This window comes from Polypterus senegalus, chromosome 16, assembly GCF_016835505.1.
Source record: "Polypterus senegalus isolate Bchr_013 chromosome 16, ASM1683550v1, whole genome shotgun sequence".
Taxonomy (NCBI): Eukaryota; Metazoa; Chordata; class Cladistia; order Polypteriformes; family Polypteridae; genus Polypterus; species Polypterus senegalus.
In genome coordinates this window covers 76,651,316-76,670,132 of record NC_053169.1, presented here as the reverse complement: position 1 = coordinate 76,670,132, position 18,817 = coordinate 76,651,316, and the positions used below count along the sequence as shown (strand labels likewise).

Sequence of the window (18,817 nt, the reverse complement as noted above, 5' to 3'; positions counted from 1 at the left end):
GACATTAACTTGTAATACATACGGCAACTCCCCTTGTTGTGGTGTTAAGCTGTGGGGGACACAAACTTAAGAAGTAATAACTGAGAAGAATTTACAAATTGCGAACAAATTGTATAGCATTCAAAAGAGAGAAATGTTTCCTTCCTGCTTTATAAAATGTTAACATGTAAAGAAAATAAAATAACCATCTGGATATATTATAGTACAGTTAGCTACATACATCCATTAGAATTTTAAATATTTCCAGTTGTCCAATGTATTAGATCGTCAATTGTAAATCACAATATTCTATCAGTCTGGAAAGAATGCAAGCACCAGGTGTTAGGGAACATTTAGTTTTATGTAGTATAAATTTTATTAATGTGTTTACTTTGTGAAACAAAACTATGTACCAAAGTGCCTCTGACAATAGTAAATTTAGTATAAAATAGTATAAAAATATAAATCTTAAAGTATAATTCAAAGTATAGGATTTTGTCCAAAAATAAAATGTCATTGTGCTGCTGAAATGTTGATCACCCTACAAGTGAAAAATGTTGTCAGATTTGATCAAGGCTTGTCCCGTTGGTGGCCGCCATCTTAAGGGGTTCACATGCATCTAAACACTTGGCTCACAGACTCATGAGCAAGGGGCCTCATGTATAAACGGTGCGTACACACAAAAATGTTGCATAAGAATGTTTCCACGTTCAAATCACAATGTATAAAACCTAAACTTGGCGTAAAGCCACGCACATTTCCATGGTACCTCATACCCTGTCGTACGCAAGTTCTCTGCTCAGTTTTGCAGACTGGCGGCACCCAGCATCAAAGCAGTGCTACTGTTCCTGTGTGGTTATCCTTTCTTTTTTAGATCCACATCCCTGACGCAGCTTTATAAATACTGACATTAACCGCATATTGTTTATTAGTTTAATGCATCTGATTGTAATTAACCTGTAACAATATAATGGTCCACGGAATGGCCAAACTATTCCAAATACCATAACTGCTTTAGCGTTGTTACTCTCACTGAACCTCAGATCCCACATCGGACCATCTTTTTTCCATATCACTCTCACTGCAACACTCGCAGTATTTATATCACTGTATCTAAGTGTGAATCACAGCTGTACAGCAGCTGATCGGAAAGAGAATTATCTGTATACAGCATCAAGCACACGCTGCCTCAGCCATGCTGTCTGTTGAACTGCTCTCATATGGCAAACACTTCAGAGCCTTTCCTGTACTGACCTCGCAGTTGAGAAACCGTTTCATCGCAAGAACTGTAAACGCAATCAATCAGTCCATCAAGTGCTCCTTGTAGAACTGTCTGTACTTATTAGTATAATCACCTCACTGTAAACTTGCACTACAGTTATAATATAGCACAACCTGAGCCACTTTATAAAGTGTTTATTTACATATGATGGCAATATCATTTTTAAGATGAAATGCAGCTGAATGTTTATTATATTATACAGATAAAACTTTAACTACACGGAGCCGCAGCGCTAGATATAACAAACAAGTGTTTTGTTCACTTGGGTATTAAAATCTAATTTACACAGAGTGTCAAAAAATTTGCATTAACAGGAAGTCAGGAAGGCGTTTTATGAGACTACAGTATGTATGCTGAAATTCTGCGGAAGGTTTCAAGCATGAAGAGCGAGAAGGCAGCAATCTATGTCTCTGCAAGCTCACATATAAACATACAGTTGTCTGTCCAAATATTTATGGACCCAACTTTTTTCAAATTTTGGTTCTGTACATCACCACAATGAATTTTAAATGTAACAATTCAGATGCAGTTGAAGTGCAGACTTTCAGCTTTAATTCAGTGGGTTGAACAAAATGATTGCATAAAAATGTGAGGCAACTAAAGTATTTTTGAACACAATCCCTTCATTTCAGGGGCTCAAAAGTAATTGGGCAATTAACTCAAAGGCTATTTCATGGTGTGTTCAGGTGTGTTCAAGTCCGTCGTTATGTCTTATCAATTAAGCAGATAAAAGGCCTGGAGTTGATTTGAGGTGTGGTGGTTGCAATGGAAGATTTTGCTGTGAACAGACAACATGCGGTCAAAGGAGCTCTCCATGCAGGTGAAAGAAGCCATCATTAAGCTGTGAAAACAGAAAAAACACATCCAAGAAATCACTACAATATTACGAGTGGCAAAATCTACAGTTTGGTACATCCTGAGAAGCAAGCACTGGTGAACTCAGCAACGCAAAAAGACCTGGGGCCTCATGTATAACGCCGTGCGTAGAACTCGTACTATAACATGGCGTAAGCACAAAAGCCGAAATGTGCTTACGCACAGAAAAATCCAGATGCAGGAATCTGTGCGTACTCCAACTTCCACGTTCTTCCGTTACATAAATCCCGATCAGCGTGAAAACTAACGCCGTGCACGCATTATGTACCGCCCAAATCCTCCCAGAATTACGCCTATTTGAATATGCAAATCAATATAAATCGCCCTTAAGCGCAGCCTTCTGTGAAAAGACAATGGGAAAAGCACGGGGAAAATATAAGAATTTCAGCGAATACCAAGTGGAGGCAAAGGAAAAACATACTATTTGTTCAAATAAGCCGTGGTATAATCAACAAAATGAAGTTGATTGAGTGACATAGCGTGTTGGAGAAACTTGAAAGCTCACATTCACAAAATCGCACAGTGCCGGAAATAAAAAAGAAGTCACATATCAAAGTCGCCGTGGAAAGAAGAGTTGTAAGCCCACTGTCTGAGTGTCATATGAAAGTTTATTAGGATACAGAGAAAAAAGGCACACAGTGGGGAAAAAGCACGAAATGTCCACTTCAATCTCGACATTTCCACTTTAATCACGTAGTTTATTTTGTCATTTAGTAGAACATCATAAACTTCATCTTAAAATCGTTTAATTAACCAGTTTCTCAAATCACATCGTAATTAAAGTAGCACGTTAAATGCTTTGTTTTGTATTTGATCTTCAACTCGTATGTGATCTATGTGTGTGAATCACTACTTGCTTCTTAAACTGACTCTTCCTCCAACTGGACACAGAGTCCATTACATTAGTGATATTACAGCTCTCTGAATAACTAAAATACTGAGATGTATACGTGATGTCATTTTCATGATGATAGGAGTTAAAGCACGTTATTAAACATGTGTTTCACTTCGATGAAATAATTTATTGTCGAAATTTGTCGCTGCGTTTTTAGCTGTGCTGTTATTTTATCTTTCTGTTTTATATTCAATATATATTGGCGTAGCCGTCACTGCAGTCAATGCTTTTCTTTCCCCAAGTAACCGATCGCCACACAATCAGCTCTGTAATAGACGTTAAGCCATCTGTAAGCTTAGCGCTGATTCTTCAAAACGTTTAAAGAACATTGAAATATCTTCGTAGTACATGTTTAATTATTCTATCCTTCACGACACTCCCAGTGAAGAATATAGATTATTTAAATGAAGTTAAAGTTTTATGTGTATAATTTAACAAACATATTTTGCTGCATTTCACCTTAAAAATGATATCGTCATCATATGTCAATACGCGCTTTATAAAGTGGCCCAGGTTGTGAGATATTATAACTGTAGTGCAAGTTTACAGTGGGGTGATTGTACTTATAAGTACAAACCGTTCTACAAGGAGCAATTGATTGAGTGCGTTTATAGTTCTTGGGATGAAACTGTTTCTGAACCGCGAGGTCCGTACAGGAAAGGCTTTAAAACGTTTTGCAGTGGCTGAGACAGCGTGTCCTTAAAGCTGTATACCGATAATTCTCTTTCCGATCAGCTGCTGCTGTGATTCACACTCAGATACAGTGATATAAATACTCCGAGTGGTGCAGGGAGAGTAATCTGGAAAAAGATGATCTGCTGTGGCAACTCCTAACGGGAGGAGCTGAAAGAAGAAGGAGAAGAAGGAGAAGTGAGAGTAACAACGCTAAAGCAGTTATGGTATTTGGAATACTATGGCTGTTCCCTGGACCATTATATTGTTACGAGTTAATTACAATCAGATGCATTACACTAATAAACAATATGCGGTTAGTTTCTGTGTATTTATAAAGCCGCGTCATGAAAATAATGAGTAATCACACAAGAACCGTACCATTGCTTTGACGTTGGGTGCCGCCAGTTTGCAAAACCGAGCAGAGAACTTGCGTATGACAAGGCATGAGGTACCGTGGAAAAGTGCGTGGCTTTACGCCAAGTGTAGGTTTTATACATCGCGATTTGAACGTGGAAAAGTTCTTACGCAACATTTCTGTGCATACGCACCGTTTATACATGAGGCCCCTGGATGTCCACGGAAGACAACAGTAGTGGATGATCGCAGAATTATTTCTATGGTGAAGAGAAACCCTTTCACAACAGCCAACCCAGTGAACACCACTCTCCAGCGGGCAGGCGTATCGATATCCAAGTCTACCATAAAGAGAAGACTGCATGAAAGTAAATACAGAGGGTGCACTGCAAGGTGCAAGCCTCTCATAAGCCTCAAGAATAGAAAGGCTAGACTGGACTTTGCTAAAGAACATCTAAAAAAGCCAGCACAGTTCTGGAAAAACATTCTTTGGAGAGATGAAACCAAGATCAACCTCTACCAGAATGATGGTAAGAAAAAAGTATGGAGAAGGCGTGGAACAGCTCATTATCCACAGCATACCACATCATCTGTAAAACACGGTGGAGGCAGGCAGTGTGATGGCTTGGGCATGCATGGCTGCCAGTGGCACTGGGACACTGGTGTTTACTGATGATGTGACACAGGACAGAAGCAGCCGAATGAATTCTGAGGTGTTCAGAGACATACTGTCTGCTCAAATCCAGCTAAATGTAGTCAAATTGATTGGGTGGGGGCGTTTCATGATACAGATGGACAATGACCCAAAACATACAGCCAAAGCAACCCAGGAGTTTATTAAAGCAAAGAAGTGGAAAATTCTTGAATGGCCAAGTCAGTCACCTGATCTTAACCCAAGTGAGCAGGCATTTCACTTGTTGAAGACTAAACTTTGGACAGAAAGGCCCACAAACAAACAGCAACTGAAAGCCGCTGCGGTAAAGGCCTGGCAGAGCATTAAAAAGGAGGAAACCCAGCATCTGGTGATGTCCATGAGTTCAAGACTTCAGGCTGTCATTGTCAGCAAAGGGTTTTCAACCAAGTATTAGAAATGAACATTTTATTTCCAGTTATTTAATTTGTCCAATTACATTTGAGCCCTTGAAATAAAGGGATTGTGCTAAAAAAAATGCTTTAGTTGCCTCACATTTTTATGCAATCTTTTTGTTCAACCCACTGAATTAAAGCTGAAGGTCTGCACTTCAACTGCATCTGAGTTGTTTCATTTCAAATTCATTGTAATGTACAGAACCAAAATTAGAAAAGTTGTCTGTCCAAATATTTATGGACCTAACTGTATATCAAATATTTATCGTGAATATTCCATCTTTAAGCAATTGTTTGCCTTTTTGTTGCAATCCTGAATGTGATGATAGCTTTTATTATTGCAGTTTAAAAGAATGCACTGTAATAACTCTAATCTAAATATATATGTACAACTTTTGATTGTTTTGATCAGCATAGCCAGCTTATTCACCTGTGGCAAAGCATTGCGACGTCTTCCTTGTTGCGTTGCTTCTGCTATCTTTAGTCAGGTAATACCTGTTAATGTTTTGTCATCCATGCAAATAAGGCTATTCAAATATTAGAGAAGTGACAACAATACAGATGTGGTGTTCAAATACTTTATTTGATTATACTATAATATATATTTCAGGCTTTATATCACCAAAACAAAATCGGACAACTTGAGAACAGCATCAGACCTCCTATGTAAACTGAATTTGTTTACAGTCCTCAAAATATTAACGTTGGAAACATTTAAGAAGCTATTCTTGAAGACAGCTAGTCCATATCACTAGACCTGAACGCCATATTTGTACATATGGGGGGTCACTGTTGCCTCATGAAAACCAACAGACAGACGTCCAAGACACACAAGTAAAAGCACCAAGAAGAATTTTTAACATTTTCTTCACTAAAGTGCACAAAGCACCATACACGCCACAATTCACTAATACTAATAATCAATAATCCAACAATCCTCCACTCCTCCCAGTAGCTCCGTCACACACCCTCCCAACTCCGGCTCTCTTTGCTGGGTCTTCCGCCGTCCTTTAAATAGCCCATGACTCGGAAGTGTTTCTTCTCCTCTTTTGGGTCAAACGCCACATCATCCGTCCTCAAGTAACCCTGCAGTGCTGCCAAAGCACCTGATAATCTTTTTGCAGTGGAAAGAAACCACTTGCTGTTCACAGGGCTCCTGTTTAGGCCTGCAGCTTACTCGAGCAGTATGTCGTGTACAGAAATAATACATCTGTCTGTCTCCAGCACGCAACATACAGTAACGGCAAAAAACGATTCATATCATTTGTATTCTTGTAGTGAATAATAATTCACTATTAAGTCCACATTAAGCTACACTGGGAAAACCCCATTGGTAGTGGTCTGGACACGAGCCCTCCTGTCCATTGGCTGAGCTGCATTCGCTGGTGCTGGTGCTGCTTTTCAGTGTGTCCAGGGCCTGGTGGTTGTGTAATTCTCAAGTGCAAAGATTTGGTAACTGTAATGGAAAAATGTAGCAATTTTTATTTCAAAGTTAGATTATTATTATTGACAAAGTTAGATTGGGTCACTGCTTTTTGCAGATGATGATATCCTGTTTGCTTCATTAGGCCATGATCTTCAGCTCTCTCTGAATCGGTTCGCGGCTGGGATGGGAATCAGCACCTCCAAATCCGAGACCATGGTCCTCAGCCGGAAAAGGGTGGAGTGCCCTCTCAGGGTTGGTGGTGAGGTCCTGCCCCATGTGGAGGAGTTCAAGAATCTCGGGGTCTTGTTGACAAGTGAGGGAAGAATGGAGGGTGAGATCGACAGGCGGATCGGTGCGGCGTATGCAGTGATGTGGTGAAAAAGGAGCTGAGCCGTAAGGCAAAGCTCTCAGTTTACCAGTCGATCTACATTCCTACCCTCAACTATGGTCATGAGCTATGGGTAGTGACTGAAAGAATGAGATTGCGAATACAAACGACTAAAATGAGTTTCCTCCTCAGGGTGTCTGGGCTTTCCCTTAAAGAAGCTCAGTCATCCGGGAGGGGCTCAGAGTAGAGCAGCTACTCCTCCGCATTGAGAGGAGTCATATGAGGTGGCTCGGCATCTGATCAGGATGCCTCCTCGACGTCTCCCTGGCGAGGTGTTCCGGGCACGTCCAACCGAGAGGAGGCCCCGGGGAAGACCCAGGACCCACTGGAGGGACTATGTCTCCCGGCTGGCCTGGGAACACCTTGGGATTCCCACGGAAGAGCTAGAAGAAGTGCCCGGGGAGAGGGAAATCTGGGCATCTCTGCTCAAGCTGCTGCAACCCGACCTCGGATAAGTGGATGGATGGATGGATTTCAAAGTTAATTCTTCACAATTATGGTATATATTTGTGACATGAAACTGTATTCACGAATGTATAAAGTCTCGTTTATACCCTGCGTCTTCTCATTAAACTGGTATCTCGCGAATATCGTATTCGTCGTAGGCATGAAAAACGCCAACGGCAGCGTGTCAATGAACTTAATTTAACCTTAAGGTTTACAACGTGCTTTGTTTCCGCAGTAGCTGCACTTATGAATATGCTTGTATGCGTCACTCGCTTCATATTCTTTTGCTGCCTTCTCAATTGTGTAATGAGTTTTTTCTTCAGTGCTCTTTGGAGCTCTTGCTTGTTCTCTGTGTACTGCGTTCACAGTCGGTTCACGTGATCCGCTCGGAGTACATGCATCGAAGGTTCTCAGCTGTGCTTGTGCAATCTCGTGCGATCTTGCAATGTCCACAGCTTTGTTTAATGTTAGCTAAGACCCAGCACTTAAAAGTTTCTCTCGCACTATCGCTGAGGTTGTGCCAAACACAAGTCTATCCCTGACCATCTCATCTTCGTTTGCATAAGCACAGTCCTTCACCCGCGAATATTTAGCGGCAGCGTGTCTATTGGATAGCTGCTGACGGACGGCCTTATATGGGCAGGCACTCAATTATGTGGTAGGCGTGATGATGAGGGACGCAACTCCGCCTCGCACGGCGACCAAGCTGCAGGCTATGGCCGCATATATGTACGTAAGTAGGTTCCAGTTATGACCGTAACGCATAGAATTTCAAAATGAAACCTGCCTGATTTTTGCAAGTAAGCTGTAAGGAATAAGCCTGCCAAATTTCAGCCTTCTACCTACACGGGAAGTTGGAGAATTAGTGATGAGTCAGTGAGTGAGTGAGTGAGTGAGGGCTTTGCCTTTTATTAGTATAGATTACATTACATTAAGTTTATGCGCTGAGTCAATATTTACAGTGCTGGCCCTGCTTTCTTTTTCAAGACCTCTGGAATTCACCCTGACATGCTGTCATTGAACTTCTGGGCCAAATCCTGACTGATGGCAGCCCATTCTTGAGTAATCAAAGCTTGGAGTTTGTCAGAATTTGTGGGTTTTTGTTTACCCACTCGCCTCTTGAGGATTAACCACAGGTTCTCAGTGGGGAGTTTCCTGGCCATGGACCCAAAAGTTTGATGTTTTATTCCCCAAGCCACTTGGTTATGCTGGAAAATGCATTGTTGGTCACCAAACTGTTCTTGGATGGTTTGGAGAAGTTGCTCTCGGAGGATGTTTTGGTACCATTCTTTATTCATGGCTTGGGTTTTGGGGCACCACCAGTGCAGAGCTTGCTCAGGAATGGCAGCTGGCAGGTGTAAGGGCTACATGCGCGAAGTATCTAAAGGCTCCATCTCCACACACACACAAAATATGCCAGGAACAGCAAGAGGACAAGCCAGTTGGCAGCAGCTGGGCTTACCAGCTACTAAATAATAAGGTGGCAGCACGCCGTTGGTCATTGAAGCTCTGTGGTGTTATTCCACATGCACACCAGGTTTTTTGAGCAAACAATGGGAGAAGCTGAAATAGTAATAAAGTGAATTATTATTGCCATTTATTTGCCATAGACCGTTTCTTACCTTGGGAATTTGTTGTTTTTCGTAGACCCCAACTTACCCTGCAGAGAGACAGGGAGAAGTATAGGGTCAGAGTATACGATCAGCGGTTTGTACTGGCGGGGCAATTACAGGTTAAGGCCCAATCGAGTTGCATTTCCTCTGGCACTGCTGGGAAGTCAAACTGGCAACCATCCAGTTATCAAAATGCATCCTTTAGCCAGAAAATGAAGAATTATACCAGTGCCAGTAATTGGCTTGTGTCACGCATGCGCATCCAAAGACCTCCTCACAGGCTCACTCGAGATATGTAATAACCCCATGGAGACCAGAAGGGGTGCTGCCGCTAACCTCGTCAACTCCTCCTTTTCCACCGAGAAGCTACCCGGTGAAGGCATCTGACCCGCCCCTTCCAGCCCACCCACCATAAGACACATGGAAAAAGGTGTCATATGCTGGCCAGAGCAACACACCGCAAGGATCTCCTCTAGAAGTGGCTGCACCCTTCTATGTATGCCTTCTTTATTTGAATTCCCACATGCAGGATGCCCACCACAGAGCGATTCCTCTTTCTCTTTTGTTTTTCGTCGTCCATGGACAGTAAAAGAGACAATCGGGTTGGCGCCCCAAATTTTCTTCCTGCTGTCTGGCGACCTGTCATTTCCCGCACTCGGCCACACTTTTTGCAAACAAGAAAATTGACCCAAACCATCACAAGCGCCAACTTTGTTATGTGCCAAGGTAGTCAGTATGTTTATAGCTGGCACTTCTAATCTATTGAGTACGTAATGTCTACGCACTGCCTTAAGATTTGATGCTTTGCCAAGCCTTTCTTGCTGGAACTCCTTTGGAGTCCTCCTGACACGAGAATCGGCTTCTAAAATCGGAGTTGATGGGCGTCAATCTGCTCTGTTGGGTCCTTTCTCAATGGCACTCAACTCATTGCGGGCATCGGCTTCTGGTCAGCATAATGCGTTGTCATCAAATATAAGTTTAGAACGACATCTAATTCTGTATGTGCGTGCGTTTCATGCCAAAAACTTGACTCAGATCCTTGTCAGCTTGTAAGATTCCTAGTAGTTTAACTTCTTCATTCTTTATTTCAACATACTGAGGCCTGCCAAAACAAAGCAAGCCAACATGAAATCTCTAAAAACAGGCTAACTGTCAGCACAGTGGCTTAAGAATGGTAGCACATTTCACCTAAAAATGTGTAGCCCTTGAGCAGTTTTGATATTTGTATTGTGGAATGCTTCTTAACAATACTTCTTACTAACACCGATTTTTGGAAGAGGTGAAAGAGAGACGGGTGAAATCAACACAATCCATGGCTGGCTGCCTAACAGCAAGCTGGTTTTCTTGTCAATGCGTCTCTTCCAAATTTTGCCTACAAAGTTCATCTGGAGCCCCAAATTCAGTCGATGGCACATCCATTTAGCTGCCTGTAAAAGACCCTCAGGGTCCACTGATGACTGATTAGTATCTGCGTCTCCCCCTCATTTCTGGTCAAGAGTTCAGTCTTCAGTTCACAAGCACAGTATTGAGGGGTTGTGTCTGCCCTGTTTATGATGGTCCCTGATTATTCCAGCAGTAACTGTTAATAACATTTTAGCACAAAATGCATGCGTGTCACACATTTTGAGCACGCTGACTGGATAACGGACATGAGGAGCGTGTGAGACAAGTAACGGGAGATTTGTTTTTTTTTTTTGTTTCCATGGATGCATTGTTGGCCATTGGGTTCCATTATATTATTAACTTTTTTTTACATCGTTCAGCCTGAAAACCTTTTCTCAGCCATTGCTACCAAGTATGTGGGGTAAGTAACATATAAAAAAAAATTTAGATGTGAGCGTCGGTAGGCTTTGTGCCTTAGGAACCAAGTTACCCGGACTATTCTAGAACAGTTCAGTAATTATTTACTGCTCTGATGCTGATCTTTCTGATCATAAAATAGGTCATTACGAGAATACAGACTCAAAGGACAGATAATACATCCAAAAATCAATAAAAAAAATAAACTTAACGAGTACACTGGGTGGAAGCATTGAATTGCCAGATAGCAGTGGGCAGAAAAGACCCCCAGAGCTGTTAGTTTCTTAGCACACCACGGTGGAATGAGCCTATGGCTAGAAGTGTTCCAAGAAAGCACCTGCTGGAGGGGATATTTCGAGATGGCATCTAATTTTCCCATCATCCTCTTTTCCACAACAACCTCGTGTGTTTCCAGGGTTCATTGTGTGGCAGAGCAGGCTGTCCTGATAAGTTGTGTGTCCTTTGAGCTTATCACACATCAAAAGATCCGAGTCTCCTTTGGAAGTGCAGTCCGCTCTGGCACTCCCAGTATCGCTCTGCACCACTGTGTATTCGGACCAGTCCAGGGTGTTATTTATAATAAGACGATAAAAAAATATTTATTCTGTGGTCGCTGCACGTGATGTCAGTATACTACTGAAACAAAGATGGCCAAAGAGCCAGACGTGCTGCACTTCTGGTCTTGCATGATGTCATCACGCCTGTAACACTTCAGTTTAGTGCAAAGCTGTGCGACATACTGGGGCTTTATTTACAGTATAGTTGTAGGCCTGTGATAAAACTATAAATGGCGTGAGTCCCAGCGACTTTTATTATTAAACTTGCCATTTTGCCTATTAATATGTTGTATCTTGTCAGCGCTGTCAGTCACCAAAGGCTGAGCTGGCATTCCATCACCAGTGGCATTTAAATGGCATGCCTGCAAAGTTGTGTGCTTTTCCAAATGGTGCAGCAAAAATGTGAAAATAAGCCACCACACAAAAGCCATCTAAAGAGAAGAATCTCTTCATTGCAGTGCTCTGTGCCAATGCTACAGTATTTTACATCTTTTAAATTGTTCTTAGGAGTAGAAGATGAAAAGTTTTCATGTTTTTAAACAACACTCATAATACTTTGGGTACTTTTTCATCAACTTAATATAAACATGCTGTGATGGACGGCCTTCAGCTCAACTCGGCCGGGACATCCAAAAAATGAAAGGATGGAGGAAGGCAGCTACTTTGGGACACTGCCTTCCCCCAAGACGCTAGATGGCAGCTTCCCTGCAACATAGGGATTCCCGCACAGCACCAATGCGATCTGGAATTTGACTTCACAGCCCCGCTGGGTACCATGGGTGCTGCCAGGAGACACTGCAGGGAGACCTGGGAATCTCATCCGGAAGTACTCCAAAGTCAAGGGGACAGAAGTCCTGAAGAGCTTCTGGGCTGAAGGAAATTCAAGTTCCCCATCTGACCCGGAAGTTCTGGCAAGGACAGAAGGACTGGACTATATAAAGGACTCCTGTGAACCCAGCAAGCGAGCCAGAGTTGGGAGGTAGAAGACAGAGCTTGTTGGGAGGTGTGGAGGGCAAAAAGAGAAGGAGAATTCTGTTTATTGTTATTATACTTGCTTGTATTGGTGAGGACTGTGGTGCTATGGGCAGTAATCGAAGAAGAGAAATATTAAACGTCTTCTGTGTCCTGAGTGTCTGTCGGTTGGGTCTGAAGGATCATCAGCGACCCCCTAGCGTCCACTCCTTTATAACACACACTAAACACAGAATATGTTGTGTTCCACATAATGCAATTAAAATCTTACTTCAAAGGCTTTGATTAACATTCACCAATACCACACGAAGAAATCCATAAGTGCACCGAGGATCTGTTTGCCGTTTGATATTATATACGTGACGTCAATTCAAGTAGAAAATGCTGCTCAGCTCTGCTTATTTAAAATCTGCTCGGTCCCGTTTTTCAAATGTGCACACCCCTTTAGAATTTTAAACACGCCCCTTCTCTCCTCTTAGGTTTGCCACACTTCTCGTGGAATTGTCGCCGCCCACCCCTGCACGTCGTAGACGACGTGTATGTTGAGTTATATAAGCACGCAGCCTCTTTGCACTCCTCGCCCACCGTAGTTTACGCCCGGGCTCAGATGTCAGATATTCTGTCATGACATACTGTAGGTAGAGGTTGTAATGAAGTCAGCTCTATGAACAACTTTTACATATAAAAAAATGCAAATGTGTTGGCTACCTGATCATTAGGAAAGTAAGCTATTCTGGTTTGTGACGTTATTTTAATATTCAAAGTTTTTTTTCTTGGAATATTTTATCTGACTTGATATTCACATTAGCTTTCTTTTCTTTCCACCTGCTTTTTAGATTTATGCTGTTGGCTTTAGATTTATGCTGTTGGCCAAACAGACAGAATTCTGGAATGCATTTGCTTGAAGAGGAGCTCATCTTCAAGAAGCACTCAGTTAAGGCCCGCAGAATGAGCGATGTGTCAAAGTGCCCATCCTTCCTGCTCGTCTCTCAGCAGTTTTTCTAAGAACACCACTGAGATTTCGGGAGGTTGCCTTCCCCTCTCTTTTTTTTTTTTATTTGTCATTTGTTCTGTTTTTATGGCAGGCAGAGGAAATGAAAAACTCTAAAAGGAAGGCAGAATGAATGAGTGGCTTTGGAAATGGAGGTCCTTGAGCCTGTCAGCCTGTAGGTGTATTTTTTTTTTTAAATAAAACAGCTCCTTTGCATTTGCTTTGCAAGCCTCCTATTTATAAACAAAAATACCCACAACCACAGCAGCAAATGTGACCTCTGCGTGTACTGAGACTGGTGTCAAATTCAGGCTTGCAAATTTCAACATGCTGGCACAGATGCTACTGCAACTTCCCGGCGTTTCCAACAAGCAAAACAATTAATTTCTTTTAATGTGTGAAATCGCACAAGGAATTCCTCAACGGGCTTTAACAGGTTTTGTTTCTTGACAGCCTCCTCAACCTTGACTCTCTAAGAAGACCAGAAAAAATTCACAAACAAAAAAAAAAAACAAAAAGGGAGAATTCTTGGGAAAGGCGATTCAGACAGAGACCCCAGGCAACGAGTGTCAACAAAATGGGGTAAAAACAACACACAAAACAGAGCACAAGTAATCCTCTTCACAGATCTGTCATGGCCACCTCACAACAGTACAAACTACTTTCCTCTTGCACTGAGCACCTCACCAAGTGCAGGAGCAGCCCACCGTGACAACTCTCAAGGAAAAATGCAAGAAAAGATTCACTAAATACAGAACTATTACGTATAATGATACAGATTTGTTCAAATACAGTAATCCCTCCTCGATTACGGGGGTTGTGTTCCAGAACACCGCGCGATAGGTGAAAATCCGCGAAGTAGAAACCATATGATTATTTTTATATATTTTAAGCCCTTAGAAACTCTCCCACACTGTTTATAAATATTCTCCACACAGTTATACAGTAAACTCTCGTTTATCACGGTTAATCCGCTCCAGACAGAATTTCCACGAAGTAGGATTCTTTATTTATAAATCTAATATTTTCGCAGTTAAAGCACTGAAAACATGTTTACAACCTTCTAAATACGTTTTTTAACATTATTAGAGCCCTCTAGACATGAAATAACACCCTTTAGTCAAAAGTTTAAACTGTGCTTCATGACAAGACAGAGATGGCAGTTCTTTCTCCCAATTAAAAGAATGCAAACATATCTTCCTCTTCAAAGGAGTGTGCGTCGGGAGCGGAGAATGTCAGAGAGAGAGAGTAAAGTAAACGATCAAAAATCAATAGGGCTGTTGCGCTTTTAAGTATACGAAGCACCAGTGATAAAGAGGTGCAATGAAGGGATCAATGTGAAGGTAGCCTTTCAGCAATTTTTAGAGGAACATCCGTATCTTCTAAGCAAACAGCCCCTCTGCTCACACCCCCTCCGTCAGGAGCAGAGAATGTCGGATAGAGTGAGAGAGACAGAGAAAAGCAAACAATCAAAAATCAATACGTGCTGCTTGGGCTTTCAAGTATGCGAAGCACCGCACGGGAAGCATATCGTATATCATTGAGGAGTTTTATTTAATACGTAATACGTGCTCTGATTGGGTAGCTTCTCAGCCATCCGCCAATAGCGTCCTTTGTATGAAATCAACAGGGCAAACAAACTGAGGAACCATGTACCATAAATTAAAAGACCCATTGGCCGCAGAAATCCGCAAACCAAAGGAAAATCTGTGATATATATTTAGATATGCTTACATTTAAAATCCGCGATGGAGTGAAGCCGCGAAAGTTGAAGCGCGATATAGAGAGGGATCACTGTACATCAAAAACAAAGTAGAAATGCACTAATATAAATGAAAAACAACAAGATCTGTCCAATCAATCAATCAATCAACATTTATTTATATAGCACATATTCATACAAAAAAAATGTAGCTCAGTGCTTTACAAAATGAATAGAGAAATAGAAGACACAATAAAAGATAAACATAAGTCAACATTAATTAACATAGAATAAGAGTAAGGTCCGATGGCCAGGGTGGACAGAAAAAACAAAAAAACTCCAAAGGCTGGAGAAAAAAATAAAATCTGTAGGGGTTCCAGACCAAGAGACCGCCCAGTCCCCTCTGGGCAATCTACCTAACATAAATCAAACAGTCCTCTTTGTATTTAGCGTTTTCATCGAAGGACCTGATGATGATGGTCACGTAGACTTCTGGCTTTCAGTCCATCAATGTTGGTGCATCATGATGCTTTGTCCATCCAACTTATTGTAGAACCGCAGCCAGGTTATAGGAAAGGAGTCGGACAAGCCTGACACAGTCAGAGTCCTGGAGACCTCCGCCAACAAGCTGTTCATTTTTGGCCATTCCACACCTGATCTCACTGGTGGGCCGACCGCCTGATGAACTCTTCTACCCGATGAATGCAGTGATCCTTTATCTGAGATGTGTTTTCCATTGGTTGGCTAACAACTTGGCAGTAGAGCAGGGGAACCAAGCACCACATGTGAGTACCGAGAAGAGAAACAAAATCAGCAAGCGTTAGTAACAGATTATAAATATATTACTTGTATTTCAGTACTAATGACTAACAACAGAGATGCAGTATGCACAGTTAATCAGCAGCTCTAGTCAGGGTATGTTAAACTGAGGAAGTGAGTCTTAAGCTGGAATTTAAAAGCTGAGACTGAAGGGGTTCCTCTAATATTAGAAGGCAGACCAGTCCAGAGCTTCAGAGCCCTGTAGCTAAAAGCTCGACCTTCGAATGTTATTTTATTAATCCCTGTAATCATAACCAGATGGGCATCTTGAGATCTTTATGTGTAGGTAATGATAAGGACAGATAAGTAAGCAGAGTCTTGGCCATTTCAGGCTTTATATGTTAACAGGAGGGTTTTGAAATCTGCTCTAAACTTAACCGGGAGCCAGTGTAAAGACTTGAGAACTGAAGTTATGTGTTCATATTTTCTTGTTCTTGTAGTAATTCTTGCAGCAGCATTTTGTATTAACTGGATGCTGTGTAAAGAATCGTACCGCAATAGCAAATTTTTTCAATACTATCAGGGTCGCATGACTCAATAAAACGATAGGTCTTCTGAGAAAAGTTTGCTCAGGCGAATGGAGCGAACGGGAGGTAGCGGGAACTACAATTCCCATCAGCCCAGGCGTGGCCATCATCCTTTGCGGTCTGTTGTCGCTACAGATCCAGTAATGCGGAAATGGCGGGTGCTGCTAGTAGCGGCGAAGGAAAAGAGATGGAAATGGTCGAACCTAAAGCGGGTTTTAAATCGGATGTGTGGATGCATTTCGGTTTCTCTCTGAAAAGAAATGAGAAAGGAGAAAAGGTGACAGACAAAGAAAATACGGTATGCAGGCACTGCCAGACTGTGGTGAAATACAAGTCGGGGAATACGACTAACATGAGGAGTTTGATTGTTAAATCATCACCCCGAAAAGTTACGTGAAGATACGAGGAGCAAAATCCAGTCGGGCCAAAAGACTATAAAAGAAGCGTTTACAGCCTCACTCCCCCACAACAGTGCAAGAGCACAAGAAATCACAAGAGGCATTGGTGAATATATAGCCAAAGGCCTACGGCCCTTTTCGGTGGCGGATAATGAAGGTTTTAAGAGGTTAGTAAACATGCTGGAGCCAAAGTATAAAATCCCGTCGCGGGATAGTCAAACTATTTTACCAGCTCTTTACAAAGAGACAAGGGCGAAAGTTGCACAGAGCATCAAGCAAGCAGAGTGCATCTCAATCACCACAGATGGGTGGACTTCACGAGCTACTCAGAGCTATGTTACCATCACAGCACGTGCTATGACAAGTGAATGGGAGATAAAAACTTTTGTCCTACAGACACGGGTACTCTTTGAGTCACACACTGGACACAACATAGGCGAGGTGTTAAAATCTGCTGTTTCAGAGTGGGAGCTTGACATGATTTACAACAACAGTCACCAGGGCATCGCTGTGGTTACTGACAACGTAAGAAACATGGGTGTAGCGGTGAATGAGGCTGGTCTGTCCCCACATGTAAAGTGTTTTGCTCACACCTTAAATCTTGCGTCCCAGGCAGGTTTGAAGGTAAACCGTGTCAGTCATCTGCTTGGCAGAGTGAGGCGTGTAGCAGCGTTTTTTCACCGCAGTTCAACTGCAACAGCTGTGCTGACCTCCAAGCAGCAAATGTTAAACCTGCCAGTACATAAACTGATAATGGATGTAGTAACTAGGTGGAACAGCTCACTTGACGTGATTGAGCGCTACCTGGAGCAACAACAGGCAATTGCTGCAGCCCTACTGAGTTCTGAAGTCAGGAGCAATGCACTTGAAATAGACACTCTAGACGCAGCTGACATCGCAGATGCTGAGGAGATCGTTAAACTTCTCACACCCTTGAAAAAAGCAACCACTGTGCTGTGCGACGAATCTCGACCAACAATCTCTCTTATCATGCCACTCAAACACATGATTCAAGTGAGCATGGCACCGTGCGATGTAGACTCAAACACCATCTCTCAAATGAAGGCAGCAATACTGAATGATTTGGCAGACCATTACCAAGGGGAGCAAGCAGAGTTTCTGTATGAGAGCAGTGCGTTGGACCCCCGGTTCCGGGCCCTCCCCCATCTGAATAACAGTGAAAGGGATGAAATTTTCAACAGGCTCAAGTTAAAAGCAACACAGATGCAGAACCAGGTATTTGCTTAAAAATACTTTGTGTGTGTGACTTTTTTAGAGTTCCCAATATTTACAAAAATTATGTGTGCGTGTCTAACATTTAAAATTTTTGTACCTCTGCTTGCTTCTGCAGAACCCTAGTGAAGAGGACGGTGCAGCACCAGGCAGCCATGAACATGTAGCTGGACACTCAAAAACTGACCTGCCACAAAAAGCACATGCTGTGGGAGGTGTCTCTCCTCCATCCAAAAAGACTGCTCTTGAAGATCTCCTTGGAGATTCTTTTAGTCAAGGAGACAGCAGAACACAGCACACTGACATTGACTTGTACCGCAAAGAGACCTCTATCTCACTCATGGCTTGTCCTCTCGAGTGGTGGAAAGACAATGCACAATGTTACCCACTGTTGTCAACCTTGGCCAAGTCATATCTCTCTGTCCCAGCAACCTGTCCCAAGTGAGAGGGTTTTTTCTGTTGCAGGGGACATTGTAAATGCCCAGAGATCCCAGCTTTTACCAGATAATGTTGATATGCTAATTTTCCTTAAAAAACCTGTCTCTGTCTGAATAAGTGAGTGTGTGAGTGAATGAGGTGAGTGTTCTCAAATACTCAGTCAGCACATGGGCCAGCTGCAATAAGTAGGCTGCTATTTTTATTTTTTATGAGTTTTCAAGAATACTAAATTGAAACTTTATTTTTTTACATGGTTTAATAATTTTTTGTTATTAAAATTGAAAAATTGAAGTTCCTGTTTCAAAGTTTACAGATAGGTGGCTAATTTGTATGCCATTGATATGTTCAGTGTTCATGTA

General features: G+C 42.1%; 1 protein-coding gene across 1 annotated transcript; it reads left to right on the top strand.

The window, feature by feature from the left end:
* The first annotated feature begins 16,540 nt into the window (after positions 1 to 16,540).
* On the top strand, positions 16,541 to 18,465 carry LOC120516410 (E3 SUMO-protein ligase ZBED1-like). The gene is made up of 3 exons (XM_039738057.1): positions 16,541 to 16,687; positions 16,779 to 18,023; positions 18,139 to 18,465. Exons 1-3 carry the CDS (start codon positions 16,541 to 16,543, stop codon positions 18,463 to 18,465), a joined length of 1,719 nt encoding a protein of 572 aa, XP_039593991.1.
* Positions 18,466 to 18,817: the final 352 nt, after the last annotated feature.